This window comes from Chelonoidis abingdonii, chromosome 9 (genome assembly GCF_003597395.2).
Source record: "Chelonoidis abingdonii isolate Lonesome George chromosome 9, CheloAbing_2.0, whole genome shotgun sequence".
In the NCBI taxonomy this organism is placed as follows: Eukaryota; Metazoa; Chordata; order Testudines; family Testudinidae; genus Chelonoidis; species Chelonoidis abingdonii.
The window spans coordinates 19,546,605-19,566,744 of NC_133777.1; the positions used below are offsets into that span (position 1 = coordinate 19,546,605).

Sequence of the window (20,140 nt, forward strand, 5' to 3'; positions counted from 1 at the left end):
GAAAAAGAAAGGATCACTTTCATTACTGATACTTTAGTTCTGTTCCCTCAAGACACCAATTGCAAATGCCTGATTACAGCCATGTTCATAGATGCTTAGCTCTCTTCGCTGTGCTTGTTCTTTTAAATTTAATTGTAATAAGGTGTTTTACTGCCACTACTGTGGAGAGGTATCCCAATCACGAATGCCCAATCACACAAAGGTCTGTTTTGGGGCTATCCTTTAATTGAATTTGCCGTCCAGGCCCACCTCCCATCTGGAAAATCCTGCTGATTTCTCCGCATCCCTCAAGAGAATCTGACCTTCCAAATGTGAATCCCCAGCAATCTCTCTTATCTTGACCAAGGACAGAAAGTTTAAATACTCATACTACCCACCCACCCTGGTCTCCAAGTCCTCTCTCTCCCTCTATCAGTTGCAGCCTTGTGATTAGCCTATTATTCAGGACACCCAGCTTTCCTGACACCAGTATACATAAAGAAGTATATGAAACAGCTGATTCCTCTCTCGGACCTTAAATTTGGCACTTCTTGAGCAAGTCCCACTCCTAACAGTACTTACATTCTTCCTCACCCCTGTTAATAATATATATAATGTAATATAACCATCCAATATTTCTGTTAAGACACTGCACAATAGAGAATGAGGGACTGGTCCAAAGCAATGAGAAGGTATCAGAAACTGTAGGGGGGTTATTTGATTGTCCACAGTCTGACTGATTTTTTTCCATGTCCATTTTCCTTAAAAGTTTATTCAGATTATAAACAATTCTCTGCTTTGATGCACATTTTGTACTGACCCTGCAACCTACCTGTCCTAAATATGGATACACCAAATTCTGACAGATCCAGAGGTGAATTTGAAGCTATATGTCAGCACACATGCACATCCATATAGTACTTTGATTAAAATATTTAAAGTGCTCCTGGTGTCTCGAGAAAAACTTTAATATTTTTCCTCTCTTATTTTGAAGTAACATATGTTCTTTGTTTCTTAGGCCTGCTCCCCTGCTGCTCTTTAGTCTTCTTGTAGTATGGTTCTTGAAAAGAGTTTGTGACAGTGAAACAGGTTGTTTGGAGATGCAGATGCTACATATAGGACCAATACACCTCAGGCAGTTCGGTTTTTATATTATTTTGAATGTTTACATCCCTGAATCTGAACTAAACAGTGCTTCAGCTCTTTCAGAAGTGTTTAACATCTACCTTTAGTTACATAACTCACTGATTTTTTTATTGGCTTCCCCTACTGTAACTATTATTTCCTGTGGGTTTATATGTAGTGTTTTGTTTATCCAGTATTAAGAAACAGTTGTTCAGCTTGAAAAACGTTTTTCTTTTAGGAACATTCCATCATCTTTTTTTAAAGCCCAATGTTTTCACATCAGAACATGTTCATTAAACTACTTACACCCATCACAACATACACCTATAATATGGTACACTAGTCACACAGATGCACCATCTTATTGACAGCTAGTAAAGGGACAACTATATTTTACATATGTTCATCTGCATACCAATTGAAATGTGAAACATCAAGTATCAGACCTAATTGTTTTTCCCTTAGTTTTGAAACCACTATTTTATGTATTGCTATCTTTTTAGTACCCAAAACTTCACCTTTTATGTTTATTATTTTTAATCTTGAAGACAGAATTTGGGGATGTATTGTCTTTTTATAATAGTTGGCAGCTAAAGTTTCTCATGGACGTTAAGAATCTGATTAATAGCCCTTTACAGCACCCTGTTTCATAAGTTAAATGATCCTGCTGCGGTCATGTTTTTCTCCCCTTCTGGACAGCAACCTATTGAGCTTGCGATACATAATCTCACAGTGCATTTAGTTGTGGTTTTAACAGTTGACTGCACTCTCAGTATTATTGCATCTCTGCAAGGTGGAGGGCTTGCAAGCAAATAAATGATGCAGTGTTTGAATTTACACCAAAAACTATAGCTGTGCCTGCTAAGAATTTAGCAGAAACCAATTTCCAAATGGACAGGTAATCTCCTTTTGAATTGCATTGTTTAAAAGCCACATAGGACATTTGACCACAGGGTCACTGAAATGCCATAATAAAATACAAGCTGATGAGCAGGATCTTTGTTGTTCTTATCTGTTCCATGCGAAGAACTGGAAATGAAACTACACAGCAAAGTAGTCATATGTTGTACTAGTTCAATAAATATTTTGTGTGCAACACCAGTTGTACTAAATTTGCTTCATCCATTGGTTGCACTATATACAGTATCGCTACTCTAAGGTTTCATTTTGAAAAATAGCCTAGACAGGACATTATTATATTTAGACCTTGGCATGTGTTTGAATAAAACTTGCCAAGGGAAAAAGGTGTATAACAAATCCTACAAAGTGCTGACTTTTTAAAACTGCTATTTTAAACATTATTGGATAAAATATACACTTTTCTAATTCACTTTTGCCAAAGAATTGTATGTATCTTTTCAGCTATTTTTACTATCTGTTCTGGTCATTGGACAGCTGCTATATATATTCCTTTATTTTAAGCATGCACACTGAGTGATCCATGCAACAGTGAAGGATTCACCATTAGTACATTCAGTACATTACTGTAATGTTTACAGTATTTCTTGATTCAACTATCAGGATGCTTTAAAATCCTTTCACCCTACAGTTTTATCCAATAAAAACATTTGAAAAAAAGACAGATACAATTGGTAGAGAGACTGGAGCTACATGATGTTGCATTGCGTGGCCCCACAACAATCTTTAATAATAGCTATTCCTGTTTTGGCGACGGTGGGCTTGCTTGGAGGAGGTTCTGCCTTCTTTTCTGCTGGGGTACCTGTGACATTCAGAACAGGACATCATTAAAACCTAGAGTTAGACCAAATTATTTCCTTCTGCTTTCAGCACACAGTATTCTGCAGTATCACACAGGCCTACCTTCTAGATCTAGTTTATTTTACATTCTTTAAACAATGTTCTTAGTGATGTTGAAAGATACTAGCCTATGTGATGACTGATCCCACAAAAGGAACAGAAGGCCTGCCCACTCAGGTGAGAGAGGAGCCACAGAATCCAGACATCAAACTGAAAATGGGGGATTTAGATGTAAATCGTATGGTTAAAATGGGGGAACAAGAAAGGGAAACCAAGCAGGGAACCCCAGACAACACCCACTACTCTGAGATGGAGTCCAAGGAATCAGTGGAAACTATCTGGCAGCCCTGGAGACTGAAGTATTCTGTTTCAGTAAGGTAATGAGTGGGCTGCAGCAGTATAAGTTCCCCTCACTACTTTGTCCAAGTGCCTTGGTCCACAGCCAGATCTAGAATGTGAGAGGGTCAGCTCCTCAGTGGGTGTAAATCAGTATAACTCCACTGACCAAGTTCCTTGATCCATTCAGCCCTCAGAGACTGATACCTTTGGTATCAGTTTGGTACCAGTTGTGCCGGTGCAAGTTTTGTGAAGAACCTCATTTTGCTTTGTCCAGCAAATCGTCATCAGATGGCACTAGCTTTCAGCCACTGACAATCTATGTCAGATTCAAATTAACTCTAAAGGCAAAAGGCTTCCATACAAAGTCAGCTTCTTGTATCAGATCCATGTACTGGGGATATGTACAACTGACTACCATGAATATGATGATATTTTGAATTCTCTTTATGGACCTGTATGTCACAATCATTAGGACAAAAGATGGATATTCCTCTACAGGGAGAAAGAAATATCATTACCAATAACATTTAATTTAAAACAATACAATGCATAAAAAGAAAGGCAAGGAGAAGAGAACTACCAAGGGAGGTGAGTCACAATCACCAGGACTAAAATAGGTTAAATAATTAGCAACACATTTTAAAAGATCTTCTCAAACTTGTACTTGAACATCAGGGCCTATTCACATTCCTGCTGTAAATCCACTTCAGCAAGATTTCTATCCTTTAGGATTCACAAGTGTAAAGTGGTAATGTGAGGGAAATGCCCTTTTCAGATACAGAACTCTTTTACACTAGTTTTCTCATCTACAACTGCACCTCCATGTAAGACTGTGCTGCCACTTTTCCACACTTACTCCCTTTAGGATCAGGTTTGGCACCTACGGCAGATCAATCCATTAAACCCTCATCTGTTTCTATTAGAATGAATCTCCAACCTAACTTGGAACCCAGCTGCTTCTGTATTTAATACTATCTCTCACTCCTCCTGAGATTGGTTCATCTTCTGCTTTCCTCAATGGCTCTGCTTTGTGAGATTCCAGGGCTTCCATATATCAGATGCTCACAATAGCTTGCTTGACAGCCTGGATTGTTCTCTGCTGAATAAAAATGTTCCTGGAACTGATATTGGTCAATGTTATCCTCAATATCTCCTAATGTGTATAAATAAGCCATGATGCTGAAAAGGGATAAATCTTTGGGCTAGTGGAAGAGTCTGTGGATTTGGAATGTTCATATACAGCTGTCATTAACATACAGTTAAGGGTAGCATAAAATCCCTCCTTTGCCTGTAAGGGTTAAGAAGCTTAAAAAACTTGGTTGGCACCTGTCCAAAAGGGAAGAAGATACTTTCAAATCTGTCGGGGAAGGTTTTTGTTTTGTGCTCTCTTTGTGTGTTCTCTCTGGGACAGCAAGGAACCAGGGCAGGGAAAATACATCTCCTAAAGCTATACCTGAACTAAACGTCTAAGATTAGAAATTGTAAGTAAGGAAGGAAATGCGTTAGATTATCTTTTGTTTTAGTTTGTGAATTTCCCTAGGTTAAGAGGGAGGTATATTCCTGGGTTTTTTTGTAACTTTTAAGTTTTGCCTAAAGGGGAATCCTCTGTGTTTTGAATCTGATTACCTTCCATCCTGATTTTACAGAGATGATTCTTTTACTTTTTCCTTATAATAAAGTTCTGCTTTTAAGAACCTGGTTAGTTTTTAGTGTCCTAAAAACCCAAGGGGCTGGTCTGTGCTCACTTTGTTTGCTCTCAAGCCTCCCCAGGAAAGCGAGTGAAGAGGTTTTGGAGGGATAGTTTGGGGAAACAGGAACTTCAAGTGGTCCTTTTCCTAAATCTTTGTCTAACTCACTTGGTGGTGGCAGTGATACCGTTCCAAGGACAAGGGAAGAATTTGTGCCTTGGAAGTTTTTAACCTAATCTGGTAGAGATAAGTTTATGGGGTCTTTCATGCAGGTCCCCACATCTGTACCCTAGAGTTCAGAGTGGGGAAAGAACCCTGACAACAGCACTTTCCCTTTATTGGACTCAGGAAGAACATCAGTGGCTGGCACTTAATTTATTGTATTTTCATTGAAACTATGGTATATTTTAAAATAGCCAGATTTATCAGCAATTAAATCTCTCCTTCATATCTTCCTTATGTGGTTCTGTAGGTAATGATGGTGCCCAAGTTATATAGTTTTGTCAGACTCTCAGAACCTTCATGCTTTACTCCAGTTCCTCTTTACATATTATTCAGTTAATAAAGAGGAATAATCTTTTCCTATTGATGAAAATAAGATAAAAATGCTGCATAGCATGATATAATGGGCAGTTGGCCTTTGCAGCCATCTCTCTGTTAAGATATACATGAGAATCCTTGCTCTAAAGCTTTTTGCACCTTGACTGGGACCTGATCTAAAGCCCATTAAGTCAATCGAAGCTTTTCCTTTGGCTTCAGTTGGATTTGGATCAGGCCACGAGAGAATATTTTCCAAAATTTGTTAATTTGAGGACCTTTCCTTCCTATTTGAAAGTGAAGATTAAAACAGACATGAACTATAGAACTGATAGATAACTCAATGAGGAAGCCAAGAGAGTAAGAATGCAACTATATGGAAAAATTAGAGATTCACTCTTGCAACATAATTCTGTTGAATAAGGGCCTAATTCAGCAAAACACTTAAGCATGTGCATTGAAGTCAGTGGAACCTGAGTAGGTTTTACAGTTAAGAACACATTAGAAGTGTTTTTCTGATAGGGTTTTAATGGACAGCAAGTAAGGAAACAAAACCTATCCAAGAGTAGGGAAAATGCATATACCTTGGACAGCTGCAGATATAGAAACCAGTTGTGGGGGAAGAAACAAATAGCATTAACGCATGTGGTTTGTAATCCATACCTTCTTAGAAGAACCATATGATAAGTTTAAAGTCATGATCACTCTCCAAACATATGTCAGAATCTTGTCAGAAAAACATGAAGAGAGTAAAGACAACTTCTATAGAATAGGAAACTCTGCCATTGCTTATGGCAGAAGATAAACTAACATGCATCTCAGAAAATATAACATAAGGCAAACATGCCCTAGATAAGCAGATATACGGTGGTAAAAGCAGTGTAAAGTGGACAATAAGACTAATGTTTGCAGCGTTGTATCTGTGTAGAGACAAGGTGGGTGAGGTAATATCTTTTATTGTACCAACTTCTGTTGGTGAGAGGGACAAGCTTTCAAGATATACATGTTCAGACGAAGAGCCCTGTGTAGTTTGAAAGCTTGTCTCCTTCACCAACAGAAGTTGGTCCAATAAAAGATATTACCTCACCCACCTTGTCTCTGTAGTAAAACTAAAGAGCAGAGTTAGATAAAACAAGTTTAAGACCGGGAAGTACATCTATGAGACAAGTACAGCTTTAGGGAGTTTCTTAACAAAGCGTAAGTAAAACTGGAAAGAGCTTCACTCATCCATCTTTGGACTAATCCAGTAATGTGCTCCAGTTTTGCAATTGACCTGAATGGGAGTAGGACTGAGTTCTAAGCTCAGAACATCCTGTTCCAGCATGCACTGGGCTTAGTGTAAAGCCCAAGAAGACTTCTCTGATAGCAGTCCCTTCTTGGGTTGTTACAAAGTCCTGTCTAGAAACCTGGAGCATATTACACCCATATCCCTAGTACACATGGTTTTCATAGATTCATAGGCTCTAGGACTGGAAGGGACCTCGAGAGGTCATCGAGTCCAGTCCCCTGCCTTCATGGCAGGACCAAATACTGTCTAGACCATCCCTGACAGACATTTATCTAACCTACTCTTAAATATCTCCAGAGATGGAGATTCCACAACCTCCCTAGGCAATTTATTCCAGTGTTTAACTACCCTGACAGTTAGGAACTTTTTCCTAATGTCCAACCTAAATCTCCCTTGCTGCAGTTTAAGCCCATTGCTTCTTGTTCTATCATTAGAGGCTAAGGTGAACAAGTTTTCTCCCTCCTCCTGATGACACCCTTTTAGATACCTGAAAACTGCTATCATGTCCCCTCTCAGTCTTCTCTTTTCCAAACTAAATAAACCCAATTCTTTCAGCCTTCCTTCATAGGTCATGTTCTCAAGACCTTTAATCATTCTTGTTGCTCTTCTCTGGACCCTCTCCAATTTCTCCACATCTTTCTTGAAATGCGGTGCCCAGAACTGGACACAATACTCCAGTTGAGGCCTAACCAGTGCAGAGTAGAGCGGAAGAATGACTTCTCGTGTCTTGTTTACAACACACCTGTTAATGCATCCCAGAATCACGTTTGCTTTTTTTGCAACAGTATCACACTGTTGACTCATATTTAGCTTGTGGTCCACTATGACCCCTAGATCTCTTTCTGCCATACTCCTTCCTAGACAGTCTCTTCCCATTCTGTATGTGTGAAACTGATTGTTCCTTCCTAAGTGGAGCACTTTGCATTTGTCTTTATTGAACTTCATCCGGTTTACTTCAGACCATTTCTCCAATTTGTCCAGATCATTTTGAATTTTGACCCTGTCCTCCAAAGCAGTTGCAATCCCTCCCAGTTTGGTATCGTCCGCAAACTTAATAAGCGTACTTTCTATGCCAACATCTAAGTCGTTGATGAAGATATTGAACAGAGCCGGTCCCAAAACAGACCCCTGCGGAACCCCACTTGTTATACCTTTCCAGCAGGATTGGGAGCCATTAATAACTACTCTCTGAGTACGGTTATCCAGCCAGTTATGCACCCACCTTATAGTAGCCCCATCTAAATTGTATTTGCCTAGTTTATCGATAAGGATATCATGCGAGACCGTATCAAATGCCTTACTAAAGTCTAGGTATACCACATCCACCGCTTCTCCCTTATCCACAAGACTCGTTATCCTATCAAAGAAAGCTATCAGATTGGTTTGACACGATTTGTTCTTTACAAATCCATGCTGGCTATTCCCTATCACCTTACCACCTTCCAAATGTTTGCAGATGATTTCTTTAATTACTTGCTCCATTATCTTTCCTGGCACAGAAGTTAAACTAACTGCTCTGTAGTTTCCTGGGTTGTTTTTATTTCCCTTTTTATAGATGCCCTTTTCCAGTCTTCTGGAATCTCTCCCGTCTCCCATGACTTTCCAAAGATAATAGCTAGATGCTCAGATATCTCCTCTATTAACTCCTTGAGTATTCTAGGATGCATTTCATCAGACCCTGGTGACTTGCAGGCATCTAACTTTTCTAAGTGAATTGTAGTGTATAAGATTTTCAAGATACCTTCCAACCTGTGTAGTTCCTGTCTTGATAGGCAAAAAGGTGGGTCTTTCAATTGTGTTATCTCAAGCAAGTTGGCTTTATCTGACTGAAAAGCCCAGTTAACCATCATTAAGATATAGATTAACTGTCACTATCACATAAGAAGTCATGCTAGCAGTAGTTAAAACTCTAGACTCCTCAAAGGCAGAAAGGCAGCTAGATAAAATGGTTTCAAGCACATTAATCTGCATTTTAACAGGATTTTTTTTAAATCATGTTAAGCTCAGTTGATTGAACTAACATGATTGAAAACCACACTCTTTTTACTAGCAAGAGAGGTGCCACCTAGCACATATGGATTTAATGTTGATGAGAATTGGAAATCCAAGTTCACTAGGTGGTTTTCAAAATCTCAGCTGAAATGGCTAGAAACAGAAGCTGGCATTTCATGTGTTTTGTTTTGTTTTGGTTTGGTTTTTTGTGTGTGTGTGGGGGAATTTATATTAGCTCATTTTGGTCTAAGCTGTTTTGGGAGATTTTCAGAGACACAATTGGGAGCAAAAGCCCACCTTTCATTGACTTTCAGTGGGAGTTGGATGTCTAGCTGCCCTCTGTGCTTTTGAAAATCTATCCCCTTCCTTGCCAGAGTTTTTCAAAGACTTCTTGCTTTCCCATTGGTTTTTAAATGTTAAACTCACTGGCAGGAGATCGTGTTACTTTGTCTAAGGGTTTTAATTTGATCCGCAGGAATTCAGCCATCTCCTTGTCTTCCTCTTGCTCTCTGTTGGTGCAAAAAGAGAGAGGGAAAAAAAAGTTGTAGAAGAAAAAGCAGCGATTTCTACGTAACTAAGAAAAACAGCCCCTTCTGTAAAGGCAAGAGCCATAAGAATCTTATTAATAGCAGTAATACTTCTTTGCTCTTATTTAGAACTTTTCATCTAAAAGATCTCAAAGCTCATTAGAAACTTAATGAATTGAGAGAGAAATCCTGGCCCTATTGAAGTCAGTGGCAAAACTCTCATTGACCTCAATGGGACTGGGATTTCATTCTAATGCTTACTGCTTAATTCTGAGAGATAGGCAAGTATTAGCCCCACTATGCCCTTCATTCAGCAAAGCACTTAAGTAAAGCACATGCTTGGGTGAATCAGGGCCTATACCAGTAGGAAAACCAAGGCACAGAGAAGTTAAATGGCTTGAAAAGGTCACACAGCGAATCAATGTCAAAACTAAAAACCAAACCCAATTGTCTGTAATCCCAATTCCCACTTTCTAATCCATGGGAGGGCAAACTATGGCCCATGGGCCAGATCTGGCCCATCAGGGCTTTAAATCCAGCCCATGGGTTTGCCAGCCCCATGGCGCAGTGGCGCTAAGGCAGGCTTCCTGCCTCCCCTAGTCCCGCACCACTCCCAGAAGCAGTTGGCACCATGTCCCTGTGGCCCCTGGGGGAGGGAAGGACAGAGGGCTCTGTGGGCTGCCACTGCCTGCAGGCACCACCCCCTGCAGCTCCCATTGTCCAGGAACGGGGAACCGTGGCCAATGGGAGCTTTGGGGGTGGTATCCGCAGGTGAGGGCAGTGTGCGGCAGAGCTGCCTGCTCCACCCCACCTCCCGGAGCCACTGCTGAACAGGCTGGCCATTTCCAGGAGTGGTGCGGGGCCAGGGCAGGCAGGGAGCCTGCCTTAGTCCCCCTGAGTGCCGCTACCATTCTGGAGCCACCCGAGGTAAGTGGTGCCAGGCTGGAGCCCACACCCCAAATCCCTCCTACACCCCGCACCTCAACCTCCTACCCTGAGCCCCCTAACTCCCTGCCTTGATCTCCCTGCTACACCCTGAACCCTTCCTGCACCCCAATTCCCTGCACTGAGCTCCCAGCCCCCTGCCACACCCCACACCCTTCCTGCACCCCAACCCCCTGCCCTGAGCCCCCTTCTGCATCCTTTGCCCTGAGCCCCTTCCTGCACACCACACTTCCTCCCGCACCCCAACCCCCTGTCCCAGTCCTACATTCATGGCCCTGCATACAATTTACTGACCCAGATGTGTCCCTTGGGCCAAAAAGTTTGCCCACTCCTGTTCTAACCACTACACCAGGCTCCTAGAAAAAATAGCCAAGGAACATTATGATGTGTTTTAATGCTCTCTATGTTTAAAAGCCTGTCTAAGTGAAGATTTTGATTTTATTGTCTCATGCTATGAGAACTCTCATTAAAGTCAACTAGTGTTGTGGACGGTTGTGTGAGGATGGCAGGATCAGGCCCTAAGGAAATTAACATCACTTTGCTAGCCTTTAGCATTTATGGAATTTTCATTATTTATTCCATTTTTTCAATAAAAATGATTAAGAAGTATTTCAGTTTAGCGTAGAAAAATCAGATTAATTAAAGTAAAAGTACCAATAAATGTTGCAAGTGAGCAATAGAGAGCACTAATGCATTTCCAACTGTATTGTCTGTATTTTCAGTAGTCTAGCAGAATGGTTTTTTTGAGGCCTTTATATTCTCTGGCTATAGATGATGCTTCATGCTTCATATACGGAAGTAAGGGCTTATCTGCACTTGAAATGCTACAGTGGCACAGCTGCAGCTGCACTGTCTCTGCACTTCAGAGAAGACACTATCTAGACAGACAGGATGGACTCTCCTGTCGACATAGGTAATCCACCTCCCTGAGAGAGGCAGTAGCTAAGCTGACAGAAGAATTCTGCAGCTGTGCCATTCTAGTGCCATAGTGTAGACATTTTTTACATCAATTGGAAAAGTTTTTCCTTCCATCTCTCTGAGGGCTGGTCTGCACTAGAAATTTAGCTTGACCAACTACATCACTTAGGGGTGTCAAAAATTCACACCCATGAGATATGTAGTTACGCTGATCTAAGCCCCAGTATAGGCAGCGCTAGGTCAATGAAATAATTCTTCCATCGACCTAGGTACTGCCTCTCAGAGAAGTGGGTTTACTTCAGTGACAGAAGAACCTCTCCCATCGCTGTAGTAGGTGGTGTCTGTTCTATAGAACTATAGTGGTGCAGTTGTAGCACCAGTGCTATGCTGCTGTAGTGTTTCTACTGTGGGCATATAACCTGAGAAGCAGTAGCTAGGGCGACGGAAGAATTCTTCTGATCATCTACCCGTGTCTACACCAGGAGTTAGGTCAACATAACTGTGGTGTTCAAGGTGCAAACTTTTTCTGAGCTCTGAGCAACATAGCTAGCAACAAATCTAATGTTTAGTGTAGACCAGGCCTGAGTGGGTCCAGCCCAGCTCTTTTCATAACAGTAAAGGGCTCAGATATTTTCTTGTAATAAATTCAAAGGGACATTAATCCTTGGTAGCCGTGATCAGAAGATTAAGTAAAATTATGAAATAGAGAGAGAAAGAGACATAGTGATCCCATTTGAATGCATTTCATGTGGGTCCAGAGAGAGGCATGTAGCCTCATGCAGTGTTTGAAGACACCAAAGTGTATCAGGTACTCTATTTGGCCTGCTAAGTTTCTGAAACAAATTCAGGCACTTTCAATCCTTACCTTAATCTCTCCACCTCTGCATCATCTACAAGAAAATCTCTTTTTTGCACCAGTTTATGGATCTTCTGAATCAATTCATCCTCTCTTTGTTTCTGCATTTTTGTTTTTTCTTTTTCTGATCAAAAACCGAAAGAATAAGACAAGGGTTAGGTACTCGGATTTCTAACATTTGACCAATGCAAGTCAATGGCCTTTGTCCAGATTTACAGCAGGAGAGCAGGGCATGATCCAGGGTCATAATTTTCCAGGCCATAATATTCGAGACATTTTATTATTTGGTAAATATTCTTCCCTGCTTCTCCTGAAACCACAAGGCAACAATCCACTCTTTACAGAAAGGGTCAGGAGTGAATGGATATAGTGAGAAAGGGAAACATTTTTTTTCAGTGCAAATATATAAGGTTAATCAGTAAATTGTGTTCTTGTGTTAATTTGAGATAATTTCCAGGATCTGGAAAGGTGACCCCAAGGAAAGTATATAGGCTCATAATGAAAGCAAGGCACTGCAGTCCAATGTTGATACCTTGTTGAGGATGCTCCCTACTACCTGGTTATTCTGACAGACTGCTTCTGCTCCAGGATGCTCCTGTTTCTGACCCTGGCTTCAGTCAGTGCTTGCTCCTGCTCCTGCTCCAACACCTGTTCCAGCCACAGCTGGTTGCCCAGCTGTTCTACCACTAGGACACTGGAGTGGGTATTAGGAGATGTGAATTTGGCTACCAGCACTGCCACTGAGCTGCAATGTGGTGTTGGACAAATCATTGTTATGACTAGCCAGAAAATAGAAATCTCTGACTGTGAAAATCTTCATGTTTTGAAAAACATGTTTTTCCATTTTTCCCAAATCAGGATGAAAAGTTAAAAGTGCAAAATTTTCATGGGAGGGGATTTCCAGAAAAATATGGTTTGGGGAGAATTACAGGGGAATTTTTTGGGTACCTCCCTGAAAGGCTCTTGGCAACTTCACTTGCCCCCTGCAGGCAGAAAGAGAAATTGATGAATCTTCAAGGCAGGCAGCCAGAGGCTGTGCACCCAGGATTTCCACAGCTGCTTCAGCCTGGCTGCTGGAGAGCCAGGGTGCTCAGCCACTTGCTTTTCCCTTAGGCAGAAAGTGAAATTGACAAGAGCCTTCCAGGTGGACAGATGAGGAGCCATCATTTCAATTTTCCTAATGGAAAATCAAATTTTCTGCAAAATTGAAATCTTTTCGCAAAATGAAAAATTTCAAACTTACCAAAAGGCTATTTTCTTTGGAAAATCATTCCACTAGAAAATTCCTAACCAGCTCTAGTCACTGTATCTCTATTTCCCCTGCCATTCTTTGTCTGTCTTGTCTATGTAAAGTATAAGCCCTTCAGGGCAGAGACTGTCTCTTGCTGCACGTTTGCACGGTGCCTAGCACAATAGCTCGACTGTGATATTAATAATAAAACATTCATGAGTTCAAAAGCTTTGGTAAATTTTCAATCTAGAAATCCCGCCATGGCACCATTTAGAGTTTATTTTCCTAATCTCTTTAAGAAGAGCATTTGTAAGTAAGGGCACAATGGATATAGAATAATGGCAAAACTCCCATTCACTTAATATGGGAATGTGATCAGGCCTCAGATAAAATGGAGCAACCTATGTGACAGCTTGCCTCTCTCAGTGTAATTTGGTACATACAGCAGCATCAAAACATCAACTCTGATAAAAGTCAGGTACTAGAATTATTACATTATAGTGGAGCTAAATAAAACTATTATTTACCCAACATTTCAAAGCCAGTGTAATCAATATTGTCCTAGTTAATCAGGCAAAACCAGAGCCAATTTATCATGACTAGTTTGTCTGAAAACGATTGTTTCTGTTGAATGATAGATTTGGTTGTCACATGCTAAAATTGTAAATATGAGGGCTTAGGGGAGATATAGTTCAAAGGTATAAAACAAATATAGTTAAGACAAAACTCCCTAGGGCTAAAACTGAGCAAGTGGAGCAGTGATAGGAAAGCTAGAGGGGAACCTAGCCCATACATTTCCTTAAAAAATTCAAAATGTTTATGAGCAGAAAACAAAGCCTCACATTAAATCAAGAATTTTTGTTTTAGTAGTGGAGCTGTGGAACTGAGCTCAGAGAAACATCAAATTGAGTCAAGTATATTGAAAGTCCCTGGGACACACCTACATTGTGATGCATTCAGTATATCTGCGTCTGACGAAGTGGGTATTCACCCACGAAAGCTCACGCTCCAAAACGTCTGTTAGTCTATAAGGTGCCACAGGATTCTCTGCTGCTTTTTCAGTATATCTTGTTTATTGACCAAATTTATAAGAGCTCCTAATACTTCTAAAAAATCCAGACATTTGAAAAGAGTTTTTTATTACAGCTTAATGATTTGCCTAAGGGCTCCAGCTGTATTTCCCACTGGAAATTTCTTAAATAAATCCACATCTTTAAAAAATGGAATAAAGGCATTTTGAAAGTTGGCTTTCAGAGCTGGAAAATCATTATTCCTTTGAGAACTGTATGTTACGGTTTGCCAGTGAAAGAGGAAATAAACAATCTGTAATGCACAACAAGGCTACTTTGTTTTTCACAAGAAGTATTTTTAGTTTTTTATGAAAATAATATTTTATTCAAAAGATTAAGTGTGCATGTTGTTATCAAATTCTGTTGGTTCTTCAAAGATTCCTTATTGTTACCTAAAATGGGCATGGGGAGGGGGGAATACTTGGACATAATGTTAATGAATGCTTAATCTTAACATGTTCAGCAAAAATAAAAAAGGATTCTTAAAACTGACAACTGCTGGACCACGTTGCAATGAGCCTCCCTCTCCCATCCTGGAAGGTAGGGTCCACCCACCATTATGACACTTACATGAACTGAGCTGGAATAAATGGGCCCGAAGAGTCAGCAGTATTAGCATGACTCTGTCAATGTCCAACATTAAACATCATTGTGAAGGATGGTAAAAAAAAAAAAATTTCTGCTTTTGACCAGCAGACAGGAGAGGAAGAAGAAACAGGCTAATAAAGGTGGAGAAAATACAGCTTTTGTTGATGGAGAATTCCCAGCTGCAGGTCAGTCACAGACAGATGCTTTGGATTGGCAAGTCTGCCACAACAGCACTGCTCTGAGCTCTGGCTTATTTCCTGGTCTGGCGTGTCATCTGTTTGATTTGGCCCCTCTCCTACTGGTCTATCTCAGGCTGGGCAGAGCTGGCTAGAGCTGGACTGCTGTCTCATCTGATTGTGCTGGTGCCATGTGCTACAACTGACCTCAAGATCAAATCAGATGGAAAGACAAGAAAGCGAGAAGATAGGAGGAAAAGAGTGGGGAAGAAAGGGAAACATGCAAGGGAACGAGAAATAATCAGGATCTCACGTGTCTCTGGTTTATGGAATGGTGATGACCATGTGACCCTGAGGAAGTGCCAAGGTCTGGACTTGTAGATGATGCAGTAACCTTCTAGGGCCACAGGTGAAGGACGAAGTCCCTGGAGGGGAGTGGGATGGAGGCCTACAGGCTTTTCCCTCCTTCAGGAATTTCCTGCCAGTTCACAGGTGCTCAGGCCCAAAGTCTCTTTTTAAGACCTCTGAAAAAGGGGTTAATGGACAGAATAGTCCATCCTCTCATTATTTGTTCACCATCAGACCTAACTTCTGACATATCCCATATAGTACAACACTCTTCTAGTTTACCAGGTATGGTCTCAACACAGTTTTTGAATTATATCAGTAAAGCCCTTTTGTTTAGATTAACTTAGTCTTTCTGTTTTTCACTTTTACTAATTTTTATAAACAATTTTATGTAACAATCGCAGTTGGACTTTTGTTACCTTTTTCCCACACCATTTGTTAATACAGATGACTGAACTATTCATAAGCTTCCATCCACTTTCCTCACTTGGACTCACCGCTGCAGCAGGCCTGCTATGCTCCAATTGTTAGAACACCACCATCTTCTCTATCTCCAGGTGAAGAGCCATCAGTGGGATCAAAACACATGGATCCACTTATGGAAGGCCAGGTGTGAAAGGGGAGAGGGCTGTGGGGACAAGCTCACATGCAGATTATCCCCCCACCCCATCCTTTTGGGGATCTACTGACAAGTAAATGCAGATTGAGTGTTAGGGCTGGGTCCTACAGTCCTTATTCAGCTATTTCCTTTTACTAAAAGCCTACTCCTGTTCCCATTTAAGTCAATGCAATATGTCCATTGAAACCAATGGGAGCATCAACTGGCTCATACACAGCACAGCCAAAATATACATGAAAGGCATGACAACTGCTTTAGTCCATGTTTCTCTAGGCTGGGAAAATCCCAGTGCTAGTATTTAGTTCTGTGCAAAGGCCAACAGCCCTATATTTCTTAGTCCCATTGCCTGCTCTTAATATTCAAATATTCTGTATGTGAATTTGCCAACAGCTAGCACTGCTGGAAATAAATGCTAAATAGTCAGATATGCAAATATGACTCTTAGAAAAGATTACTGGGTGGTACATGGTGCACGGTGTGCTAAGGTCTAAGAAAGAACTGCCTTATATTAAACTTTACTTAATTAAGATTTTGTAATTTAAGCTGTGGGAGGGTGTTTCTAGGAAAAAGTAGTCCTAAGTATAAGTAAACAGAAGTTTAAATGAGAGGTTTGGCTACAGGAACACTAGTAAGAGTAGATCATTCTTACTTGTTATCTATGCAGCATTCACAATCCTTTGCAAAATAACCTCTGCTTGAATTATTCTCCACTGGGTACTATTCATCCCATATATGTGTTAGCAAAATATTGGAGGAACTGTTTGGTGCAAAAGTAGCTGAGATAATGTCAAGAAGAAAAAAAAGAAGAAACATGAACGTATTTTGTTAGATGTGCATGAAAGGTGGAAAGGTTCTTATCCCACTGAGAAATGCTGCTATTTGTCTACTGGGCTCAGAGGGGGGAAGTGTAGATATGATCAGCTTCCTATTTTATGACTGACCTGCTGTTTCATTTCTGGCACGGTTTTTTCTTCTCTTTTACCTTGCTTGCTAGCTGTGAAGTTTTTCTGACAGTGATAAGTGGAAAAATAAAGGACAAATGACTAGACGACTCAAAACCCACCCTAATGGTTGGGTAAAAGTAAATTATTTCTGAAAGGTACTATAGGCCCTGTACATACTTCTGGCATAGTTGTACGTATTGGCTTTTATGAGGCACATTTGTACATATAAGCAACAATTGTGAATCAGTGTTGTTCTGGAAGTCTATTTAAGAGTTTTTAATGACTTATGCTTAGGCCCCAGGTGCTTAAAATGGGAGCAGCAGGTTTGATAAGACAGTGTTTAAATAGTGTCCCTCTGCAAACCAGCTCAGTTTTAAAAACTGTTTTTTGCTGGTACTGCAAACCTTTCTCTTCCCCCACCTCTCATATAAGCACTGCCTGAGGGACCAAAATCCCAGGTGCACCACAGCAGTGCTTGGCAGACTGGGGATGTACATGGCAACAGTGACTTTCTGCTACCTCTTCTTCCCCTCACACATGTGATCCTGGGGACCGTCAGAGAACCATTTCAGTCTGATAAAACTTAAAGCAACCTCAGTCCTGCTCTAAGCAGAGCTCTTGTGTAACACCTTCACCACCCCACCAGTGGGCATTACATCAGCAAATATAGTTGCAGTGTGTGTGCCAGCCATACCTTTCCTACTCCAAAATGTCCCCTACAGCAAGGGACCAAGAGGATTGAATTCAAACGGGGGCGGGGGGAGGACTCTCTCTCCACTTATGGGAGATTTTGTGCTGCCAGAAATCCCCATTCAGGATTACAGTTATGCTCTGTAAATCAAGATGGGCTATTGAGTTCCAGACAACTCCACTTTCAGCTGGCACACAAGGGGGCAAGATTTTTCCTCTCAGCCCTGATTCTCTGTGACCTTCACCTTGCCAAGTCATTTCCACTGGTACAAAGTGAGTGCAAGGCTGATTTAAAACCATTGTGACCTCAGTATCAATTTTATATTGTTGCATATAATTTGATTTAAGAAATAAAAGGCTAATTTTCTTAATGCGTTTCTAGGCATTTCCCCCTTCCTCAGAGTTTCTAGCTCATTGCTGAATTCAGCAAGGCTGTTGTAACCTGCCTTCACACAATGTGGCAGTCTGTCTCCTAGTGGTGTCTTGTCACATATGGAGGCCTGCTACAATCTTGGCTGACAAAGATGAGTCTTTTAGCTTGGGCAGTAGACACTCATATACTTAGATGCAGAAGTCTTAGGTTCAGTCCCCTCTACTGATGATCCACACAGGGACATGGCATTACACTATGCTGCAGAACTTACCTAGGAAACCTTACTGTGGAATCTAGATCCAGTGTACACAGTGTTCGCAGGGTCATGAATACACTGATGCATTATCATTACCAGAGCCTGCCAAGGGAAAGCAAATCTGCTGCATTTAATAATACAGCATGGGGTTAACAGGACAAATTGCTATGGTAAAGAAAACATCTCAGTCAATGCACATATTATTTTTATTAAAATATCTCATGTCATTACAGGAACGGTTTGCTTCACTGAGTTCTAGTATCCACTGGACTCAATCCTAATTAGCATTACTATGTTTTTTATTTGAGACGAACTAAAAATACAAACACGGGATTCAGCTTTACGTGAGGTTGTTCATTTTTATTTAAGCCATTCTAGGTGGGTTGTATTGTTCTTTTTGAAAGGCTCATGGAAGATTTCATATCTAATTATAACTTCTTAGCCAAAGTTCTGCCCCAGAGGAAGTTATGTTCATCTGAATGATACAAGGCCATTGCATTACTTTATTAAAAGACGAGTAGCCATGCTCTGCTAACCCCCAACCCTTCTAATAGTTCCCACGTACGGCAGTGGAACTAATCTCATTTTCTGGATCAAAACCTTTTGCCATCCCCTTCAGCAACCAGATCACCTCTGCCTACAATAGATTCATGGGTGAGAGAGAGGTAAACCCTGCAAAAATTTCATTGTGAAGTGAAACATCAGTGACTAGGAACAGGCAAAGAGTATTTCAGGTTCTTTGGCTCTGGGAGTGTGATAGTGGCACTGATTTTGCACTCATGCTTATGTCAGCAATTGCACAATCCTTTAAAAATGTTTATTAGAGAATGAATAAAGGTTGTTCAAAAGGTGGTAAAAATAAAATACCCCCTCCCCCACAATCTTAGCTGCTGAGTAACACTACATTGACTAACAGATTCATAAAATATATAGCCAGGATGCACTGAGGAATAAGGTTTGGCATGAATTCATAAGATGGAGTGTACAGTAAAATCAATGGGAATGGGCCAAATTCTGCTTTTGGTCACAGACACACTGGAGTCAACAGAGCATACCCAGGGCTTATCACAGAAGTAAATGCTTGTAGGGTCAAGTCCTAGGTTCCTTTTCTGGAATAAGCTGGTGGCTCAGTATTTTGCAAAGTAACAGGAGGAGTAGCTGAGCTAAAATAACAAGAAGGCCAACCTGTGAAGTCCTTACTAAAAGAAAGTTATCAATGGATTTCAGTGGGAGTTTTTACTGAGTAAGGACACTAGGACTGTGCCCAAGGAGGATTCTGCACATACTTGGAGCAATGAAGCTGTTGAGAATTTAGGATCAGGCCCTTAAAGATTCAGGTAAACATGGACCAGACCTTTTCCTCAGCCCTCTCTAGAAAACCCCATACTTTCAACTGTTTTCTTAGGTTATAGCTTGGCTTATAGGGAGCAACAATTAATTAGTATCTCTAGGAAACACACAAAAACCCACATCCAAGGTTTAATTTCCCAACAGATCATCACCAGGTGTTTCATATCCATCAACGTTTTCCATTCTTTAGCACACTCTCCCTCACATAATGCGTCAACATAGTGTGTCAACAGTGGTTCTCATAAGATTTTCAAGGGATTGAAAGAATCTTGGAATAATGTAGCTTGTTGGAGTGATATTTGCAGTCCTGGCCATCAGAAGGGGCAGATGAAATACAGCAAAGAATTTCAGAAAAATAGAGAGCAGAAGGAAGAGCAAACAAAACCTGAGCGAAAATAAGGACATTAGAAAAGAGAGCAAAGTGCAGGAAACACAAGAGAGGGATGGAAATAACAGTGAGAGGGATTGTGCCTGGCTTGGGGTTGCATGTATCTGCCCCCTAGAAGAGTTTCTGTTTTCAAAGCACTTTGTGAGGTTGGCTTA

General features: G+C 40.8%; 1 protein-coding gene across 2 annotated transcripts in view; it reads right to left on the reverse strand.

Moving 5' to 3' along the window:
- Window positions 1–1,266: 1,266 nt before the first annotated feature.
- The window catches only part of LOC116832593 (bMERB domain-containing protein 1), a 105,881-nt gene continuing 87,007 nt past the window's right edge, over window positions 1,267–20,140 (reverse strand). For both annotated transcript variants that reach the window (XM_075069263.1, XM_032793418.2), the window contains exons 4-6: window positions 11,962–12,076; window positions 9,133–9,215; window positions 1,267–2,824 (exon numbers count right to left, since the gene is read on the reverse strand). In XM_075069263.1, the coding sequence (XP_074925364.1) occupies window positions 2,712–2,824; window positions 9,133–9,215; window positions 11,962–12,076 (311 nt within the window). In that variant the 3' untranslated portion in view covers window positions 1,267–2,711. The remainder of the gene's footprint in view (window positions 2,825–9,132; window positions 9,216–11,961; window positions 12,077–20,140) is intronic.